This window comes from Medicago sativa, chromosome 8, assembly GCF_051527215.1.
Source record: "Medicago sativa cultivar Bolivia chromosome 8, Bolivia_mono, whole genome shotgun sequence".
Lineage (NCBI taxonomy): Eukaryota > Viridiplantae > Streptophyta > Magnoliopsida > Fabales > Fabaceae > Medicago > Medicago sativa.
Genome location: NC_140756.1, coordinates 74,197,490 through 74,206,621, shown reverse-complemented (window position 1 = coordinate 74,206,621; position 9,132 = coordinate 74,197,490). Strand labels below are relative to the sequence as shown.

The 9,132-nt window shown below is 34.5% G+C and overlaps 1 protein-coding gene across 1 annotated transcript; it reads right to left on the bottom strand.

Annotated features, from left to right (window-relative positions):
• Nucleotides 1–282: 282 nt before the first annotated feature.
• LOC146901420 (peroxisomal acyl-coenzyme A oxidase 1-like) lies at nt 283–7,233 on the bottom strand. The gene is made up of 14 exons (XM_085733575.1): nt 6,927–7,233; nt 6,217–6,325; nt 6,057–6,118; nt 5,745–5,954; nt 5,398–5,485; nt 5,148–5,310; nt 4,598–4,796; nt 3,868–4,065; nt 3,021–3,152; nt 1,996–2,116; nt 1,508–1,618; nt 1,271–1,340; nt 877–1,060; nt 283–790 (listed from the first exon to the last, which is right to left on the bottom strand). The coding sequence occupies exons 1-14, from the start codon at nt 7,062–7,064 to the stop codon at nt 581–583; spliced, it is 1,995 nt and encodes a 664-aa protein (XP_085589701.1). The 5' UTR covers nt 7,065–7,233; the 3' UTR covers nt 283–580.
• Between the last annotated feature and the right edge of the window lie 1,899 nt (nt 7,234–9,132).

The window sequence follows — 9,132 nt, the reverse complement described above, 5'->3', positions numbered from 1 at the left end:
GCTTCAGTCTTTCAATCTCAATGGCGATATAAGAAAAACACTATGATCTTAATAGCCCCCAAAATCTGTTTTTTTGTGTGCAAAATTTACCATCCTCGGATTACACAGTTTGGACTAGATTTGTATGGATTCTCAAAAAGAGTTAATGTCTAATATACCTGAGTTGATTCCATATTTCCAATTATTATAACTCTTCAGATTTCACTAAACCAAATGATAAGGAATACATGTAAATTTTTGCAATCCATTGCTTCTAGCATTTAGGGTAGGATGAGAGAAGAGTAAGAAGATAAAAAGCAACATTAAATAAATCCTGAATAGGACAACTGTAAATATAATCGAAAGTCATCTTTGGCTTTTGCCTATGAAATTATCCTCCACTAAAGAATACTGTGATATAAGATGCTCAACATGCACCAAATTGCAAGCTCTAGTCGTGAATAGTCAGCCAGAGCTATCAAGCAAACGAACTTGCTTGGGAACTTTAAATTTTATTTTCCCTTCCATAAAACTTAATTACTCGTCTTTATTGAAAGTGTACATAACTTCCTCCAGGTCGAAGGTCCAGCTATAAATGTATTTAAAGTCTAGCATTACGAAGCTGCTGCTTTAACATCGGTCGAATATACTCTTGAAAGCCATCTGGCACAACTGAATCATTCAATGGATCCTTCCATGCCTCCTCATATAGCTTTGGATACACATTTCCATCGTATCGGCCAAGAACTGAACTGAGGTAGTGATCGGTGTAGTTAAATGCATCAACAAGCGCAATTGCATTAGGACGAACCTATACAAAAATATCATCAGCAAGTTTCATATGGTAAAATCCTACACTAGATGCGGCCAGTGAGTTGCAGTTCATTTAGGACAAACCTGTGAATACAAGGACCTGAGCTGGTCATTGGCAAGTGAACCCTGTTTGGGAGTGATGCAGCCAGTTGAAAGAAAATCTCCCAAATGCTTATGAAGATGAAACAAAGCATAAATACTACACAGAATTTCTAATTGCCGTTTCACTCCCTTTCCAGGTATATCTTGCTGCAACTTCTCTATAAATCTGAAAAAGGGCAGAAAAAAAAAGCATAAGGTTGGTGACATAAATGTTGAATATCCATCCAAGCATCACATGGATAATTCTTAAACAAACAATTGATCAGGGTATTGTTTGAGATCCTTTCGGTAAAAGTCTCTTCATCCAAAGGAGAATAACACACTACAGATAAACTACAGACATCGTGTGGGATCATATAAATGGGAAGAATCTAACTTGGAAACAACGATCAACTGGCAATGAGCGCGGGCTGCATCAACTAGATCAGCTAAGAGTTCTTGGAAACCTGCGATCATAAAATTGTAAGCATTTATAATTATCATATCTGATCATGCAGCATTAGTTGCAACATAGAAATATGCACTTGAGATTTTTATATCCCTGCAACTACCAAAGGGCACAAGAGAAACAAGGAAATAGCCTGTGACATAGAGCAGGGCTGGAATCATTTACCCTCTTCAGGATTGGAAAACTTGGTAAGATTTTTAGCACAGGCAACCGACATCCTAGCAGCCCTAGCTTCAAATGCTCTCAGCACTGTATTAGGATTCAACCAATCCTCCGCTGCAAGCAATCAAATGGACTATAATCAACTTACAAATTCTAAGAATATGATTAGGGATAAGATAGAGTCTGGACAGTCTACACATGGTCTCAAATGTACTATATTGGTGTTGGTAATTGTTAACCTGTTATGATTCTAATTAAACAGACACACAATCCCAAATTAGTTCCTAAAATGCTCTTTAACGATTCTACCATATATATACATACGCTACCATAACATTTAATATATTCTAACAAATTATAACTCCAGAATGAGAGAGGTATAGTTAGCAATACTATCTCAATCTGTTAGTTTTGGGATATCAATAGACTGAAAAATGAAAATAGTTAGATTCAAGTCAGAATTTTTATATTCTCAAGTCAAATATTTATACCTTTCTGAACATCAGACCGGGATTCCATCAATTGTTCCACCCGTCCCATATAAGCTGTTGTACCAACAGGCTTTTTTCCAGATCCCAACTGAGAAATAACCTTCATGAGATGCCTTGCAACCTACAAGGAGTTTTCTGGAAGTTATCAAACAACTCTATACCACTCTCAATTAAAAATACATTTGATTTCCGGAAGTTATACAATAAATCTCACAAATCCAACTGCACCAGGGCATACGAAACACAGAAACCTAGAAAGATTACATGGGAATAATTGTTTAAAGCATGAAGATACAGTCACATAAGAGTAGGCAAGAATAACTAAAAAAAAGGGCAGCCCGGTGCACTAAAGCTCCCGCATACGCAGGGTCCGGGAAGGGGTCCCATCATTTGGTGTATTGTACGCAGCCTTACCCTGTTTTTACACAAGAGGCTGTTTCCAGGACTTGAACCCGTGACCTTCCAGTCACATGACAACAACTTTACCAGTAGGCAAGAATAACTAATGATGATTATTTTACTTATTGGTCCTTTTGGAACTTCCTTCCATTATAAATACTATAAACAGCCCTGAACTCGTAAACTACAAACAAAATCAGCAACTAATTTTATCGGAATCCAATATAAAAAAAACAAAGGTCTTACTCCAAAACAAGCAAGCAGCTATACTGCAAACGAGAAATAACACACAATGTGATGCAATAAAGTACAACCTCCGTCCCTAATTATAAGATCCCCTTGTGTAAATTACGGAAATTAAGAGAGGTGGTTGTTGTATTAAACTTATTGATAATTTGTATTGTTTTAACAAGTTTATCCTTTAGGAGAAAGAATCAGTTAATGTTTGCATACGGATATTTATTACGGAGCATAGCAAAAGATGTAACACAATTAAGGGTATACTGGTGAAGAAATAATTAATACACTTGAACATGTGAAAGGAATCTAATAAAAAGGGACAAAAAAAAAAAAACTCAAGAGTCTCATATATTTAGAGATGGGTAGTATATTCAAGATATATAAACCTGTAACAGCAGCACAATGTTGTCTCCTTCATATGTGCAGGTAGGAACATAGACTGCAAATAACTCGGGGAGACCACTGCTACAAAGGTAACCATGTCCACCACATAGTTTGCGGCATTCTTCAATTCCATCCTGAAAAATAAAGGGAATTTAACTTAATTTGAACTTCAAAGAATTTAAATATCTTGTGAAGTGAACACCATGTATTAGGACATTTAAATGGTAATAAAAATAAGTACAATGATGACATTAGAGACACTCGGACCATTATATGAGGAGAATACTGCCAATAAAGTCTGAAATCCAACATACAAACAGATGAGATGAATGAATGCTAATGGATTTTAATGTAATGCATGTAGAAAAAGTAAGCTTTTCATTAGCTCTAATGCATGAAATGTAAGATAACTCTGATGTATAATTGAGTGAGCAAAATACATTGACCACAAATGCTTTGCATTTGGCTTTAAAAATTTAACTTATCCTTGACAATAAGCAAGATACAGAATTAACAGGCATGAAGAACCATAGTAAAAAACCACACACAAATTCATTTAGTAGTTTTATCCCTGATGCTTGATCTCACACCCATCAACACCCTCACACCACTATCAGCATATTTCAAAGAACAAAACAAAACCCAAGCAGTTAAACAAAAGTCAGAAAATGAAGTTCAACATGTAAAGAGGAGCTTAAGGGAGGAAACGCTAAAAAGATATACAGCGATATAATTCCCCAAATGAACAAAAGTAAACCATATTTTACATTCTATAAAATGGAGCTAAATAATCAATTAATTTAGCAACAAAAATCAAGAGGTGGAGAAATAGAATTAGTAATCACGTACAGAAGTTGCTGAGGTGGTCAAGGACTTCAACCCTGCAGTGCATGCATGGGCCTCTGGCAATGTTGAAAAATCATTGGCTTGCAATCTTTTCATCACATCGGTGTAAAGCCATTTCAACCACTCCCCAACAAATCTGAAAGCATAAGCAGAGGCTAGCAAAGGGAAGAGCCTAGCTTGTTGTGTTTTATAATCTATCACCTGAAAGGGATAAAAAAGATAAAGAGCAGAGACTGAGGCATAAAATATAGAATAGATAATAGCTGAAAAAAATCAATGGTAGGAAAAAACATGTATCAACCTAACATCTCATTGCTCTTAAACTTTTACGCAGACAATGTTGCAAACCCAAACACACAAATTGTTAGTTTGATAGGTAAATATATTTAGATACACAAGTCAATAACATAAGTTTCATGTCAAAGAAGAGTATGAAATATGTCCACCTTCACATTACAAACAACATATATTGCATAGATTAAATTTCTGTACTAAAATTCATGTTTGGTTCAGTTTTTTTATTATAAATAATCACCTTAATTATTTCAAAAAATCATCACAATTTAAAAAGGAAAAAGGAAATATTTTCTCCAATATATAAGCTTAATCACCTTTTTATTGCATTTCACATTCTTTTTAATTTAAAGAAAAACCCAGGAGCATCTGTTTTGATAAAATAAGACTGTCCAGCAGCACTAATAATGTGTATCAACAAAGGGCCTGTACAAATCACCTGTGATTCAAGACTTCCATTATTTCCCCCAAACTGTCTTCGAACAGCACTGTATCTTGCAGCAATGCAAACAGCTCTCGACAAAGCAGTCGACGCATCAGAGACAATTGTTTGTCTCACATATACCATAGTACCGTAAACTAATTGTCTCGGAACATTGGATTGTACATATTTTCCTTCCCTTGTAACCTGTGAAACCCTGGTAGGATTAAAGAAAAACTGTCATACTCTGTATATATTGACATGAACGGATAAGCACAATGACAATTTTAAATGCATTAAAACAAAGTCAGTTTATGACATGCTTATCTTGTCAAATTGTCATAGATAAACTTTTTTGAGTTTACCAGAATTATTAAGACAAATGACCTTTACCAGTCCACTTCCCCTTATTTAAAATCCAATGTTGTTGTTATTACTTTTTATGAATGAAAGGAACTAGACAGTCAATGCAGATCATGTATGAATCAAATACCCTGAAACCCCAACTACGATTATAGGTTTGCTCCAGTGGAGGGAAGAGAGGTATATATGAGTAAGAAAAACTAACCTCATTAACATTTGATCCCTTGGAATCCGTACATGTTCAAACCTCAGAACCCCATTGTCCATAGTGTTATATGCTCCATTTCCAAATTTCATTCCAATATCGCCAACAGTTATGCCAGGAAGAGGTAAGTGATCATCGAGACTCCGCAGCTGGACAATGAAGCCTTCCAATGATCCAATTGGACAGATTGTTAACTAATTGAAATCTGAATATTAAAACACAAGTTTGGATGATTAAGGTATTTAATTACCATGCACTCCATGATCTCGACCATCAGTAATTAGTCGGGCATAAACAACAGCATGTGTTGACACTTTACCCAATCCACCAGGCCACCACTGTTTAAATCAACATCAAAAGAGTGACATCAAATGTTCTTTATAATGAATAAAAATATGATGTTCATCAAATACTATTTAAAACAAGTATACACAATAAATAGTGGAAAAGGGGGTGCAAGCACAAGCTGCTTCCCCCGAACATGCTTATGAATGAAACATCAACATCTTAAGATTAAGACTCTAGGTCTTCACATCACGAAAATGTGTCTCAAAAGACAAGTAAAGGTTGTCATAAGCCATCTCCGATTTTACTCACTTTGCTGGAAGTCAATGTGGGGCTATGAATAACAAACTCGTCTGTTTTGGGATCAAATGTTGCTGTTGTTTCTAGACCTTGAACATTAGATCCATGACCAAGTTCAGTTTGGGCATAGCAACCAATTATTTGCATCCTTTGTGCCAAAGGCAGCCACTTTTGCTGCTGTTCCTCGGTTCCTTGTCCTTTGATAGCAGGAATAAACATTCCCTGAAAAAGAACTTACATGCTAGATCAATATGACATACCTCTTTACAAATAAGTATGATTTTAAATGTAGGAATGCCAGCAGGACAAGAAATTGAGTTGTACCCAATGAAGATCGGTAAAAGCAGGCTCATCCACAAATGATCTAAGCATAGAAGCTTCTTCCTCTGTATGATAAATATCGTTGAAAAACATCATTGGGCGACCACTCATTGAAGAAACAAACAAGATATGAAATGCAAAGTAGAGAAAGAATAGAACCTACCAGTAAGACGAAGCTCAATAATCCTTTTCCATGCATAAGCTGCTTTCTTCAAAGTGCTCTTAAATAACTCCTTCCTACCAAGCATGGGTCTATGATCCTTTCTAAATGCCTACACATGACAATCAAAATTTTCAGACACTTAAAAAAGTGAAAAATCACCACTTCATTAGAAATTACAAATCTCATAAAAGAGCAAGTACATGAAGCTAGGAACGGGTAAGTTATACAATAAACATTAAATCATGAAATTCTCATCAAACATTAACACATGATCAATCCATTTCACAGATTTCACTCTAACAGCCTGTTTGGATTGACTTATTTGAGCTTATCTAATGGCATAAGTTTTCTGAGACCATTTGACAGAATTTAGCTTATGACGTTTTTCATAAGCATTTCTTAGCTTATTTTCCATAAGTTCTTCAAGATAGCTTATGAAAACAGCTTATAACATATACAAAAACAACAGCTATAAGCTACAACTACAAATAAGTTGTTTATTTAATTTTGATACACCGTCGTTGTAAGTGTAAGGATCAATCAAATGTGAGTTTAGAAGCAGTTATGAATTATGATTAAAATAATCTTAATACCGACACAATGTATATGAATTAAATTAAATAAAAAATGTAATAAAATAAATCAGAAGCTATTGGATCCGTAAAATGAATGAATAAGAATTGTTATGAAGAGATGAGGAAGAAAAAGACCGGATCGCTGGCAACGAGGCGAGACATTCGATCAGAAACTTCAAGAGCATGAGCAGAACCTGCCCAAACGATTTTCATGGCGTCCACATCGAATTCAGCTTTGTTTCTTTCGAAAGCTAAGTAATCTTCACCTTCCATTGTTGTTCAAATCGAATCGTAACAAAAACACAGTTCTATTTTGTTTTCAATAATAACTCAGAAGAAAGAAAGAAAAGTGGTGTATGTATGGTTTGTTTAAGAAGAAGGAATGAATGAGAACTACGAGATTTGCTTATTCTTTGCACGAATAGACAAATGTAATGACGCCAGAAATTTGCGACTAATGTGCCCTTTATATAGTGTTTTTTTTATTGGGAGGAGTAAAAAATGATTGAGATTACGTTGATAAAATAAAAGTGGGCTCGTTTGATGGTCATGATAGAGGCAGGATATGATATAGAGCTGGATAAAGATAGGATATGATATGGACATGATAAACATTAATCCTATCATGCGTTTGATGCGCACATGATAACAAACAAGATATCATTATAATTAAATAAAAAAATTGCCCTCATAATTAATTAAATATTGTAAAAATGGTAGGGGAATTAGTCACTTTAGTCCATGAATGGGGAACGATTCGTCAATTTAGTCCCTGAATGAAGATAAATTGCAAAATAGTCCCTGAATGTAGACTTTGTTAGTCAATTTAGTCCCTGAATGCAGACTCCGTTAGTCAATTTAGTCCCTGAATGTAGACTTCGTTAGTCACTTTAGTCCCTGAAATTGACCATGCAGGGACTGTTTTGCATATTATCTGCATTCAGGGACTAAATTGACGAATCGTTCCCCATTCAGGGACTAAAGTGACTAATTCCCCAAAAATGGTATGTTATTTTTTTTTGGTTCAAAATGGTATGTTATTAATTATAATAGAAAATACATATTTTAAAAATGACAATATTTTCAAAATGGCAGAATATCAAGATAATAAATAAGGAATGATCTTCTAATCCCATCATGATAATTTCTAACCCAGCCTATACTCATGATATAAATTACAAAAGGAAGTCAGGATAGGAAAGGGAAATGGTTTATTTTATCCTATCCCTTTGGTGCATCAAACATGAGATTTAAGTAGGATATGATTAATGTATCATATCCTGCCTCCCTATCCTGACCATCAAACGGACCCTCAAACTTGATCTTTGAACTTTGTTTTTACGTACATTATTACAATATCCAAGCGGACCATGCTGTTTTTTTATTTTATTAATTTTTGGAGGAAATTTAACTTTTCTTTATGTTATCGTAGTTATTACTCCCTCCGTCCCAATTTATCTGACCCCTTGGCTCATTTCACACAGATTAAGAAAAATGTATAAATAAAGGGGAAGTTGAATATGTTGTATTGAGAATGATAAAAGTAATATTATTTAGTGTTATATTGTATTGGGAATGATGAAAGTTGTATTGAAAATTGAAATGTCTCAGTTATTTTGGGACACTTTTTTTAGAAAATGGGTCAGATATTCCGGGACGGAGGGAGTAGTATTAATTACTCCTGTTCCAACGAGAATTAGGTGGGCAATCATCTAGAAGCTTGAAATATCATCTTCAAACCGCCGACTTTATATTACTTATCTACCCTCGTGGCCTCAACTACGCTTTTCATTTTTTGGCTTTTTAAATTTTAATTCTTCTTGTCTTCAATTAACTTGATTTTTGTCGGTTTTTTTTGTTTTGTTGTTGTTGTTGTTAATTATTAGGTTCCAAGTGAAATGAGTTTTAATAATCTTAAGTTAAATTGAAGTTCAATAAAGTTTGACAAAAAAATCGAACTTAGATTATTTAATTATATTTCAATATAATAAAATACTCCATCCGTCCTTATATGTAAACACCCTTTTATTAGAGTAAATAAATATCTTTTTTTTGTTCCCGTGAGCATAGTTCAATCGGCAGAGACAATGCATTGTTATATGCAAAAGTTGTGGTTCGAACCCCGGACACCTCACTTATTCACTTTATAAAAGTGAATTCTAGCCACTAGACTACTTGAAAAAAAAAATCTTTATTTCCTAAAAAAATGTAAATATTTTTTTTATTGTGAAAACTCGGTACCCGGTCTAAGAATCGACTAATTTGAAGTGACCAATCTCAATGCCCACTTGTGGAGCCTCATTTAAAACCAACCAAGCAAAGCTCTGTATGGATTTAAGCA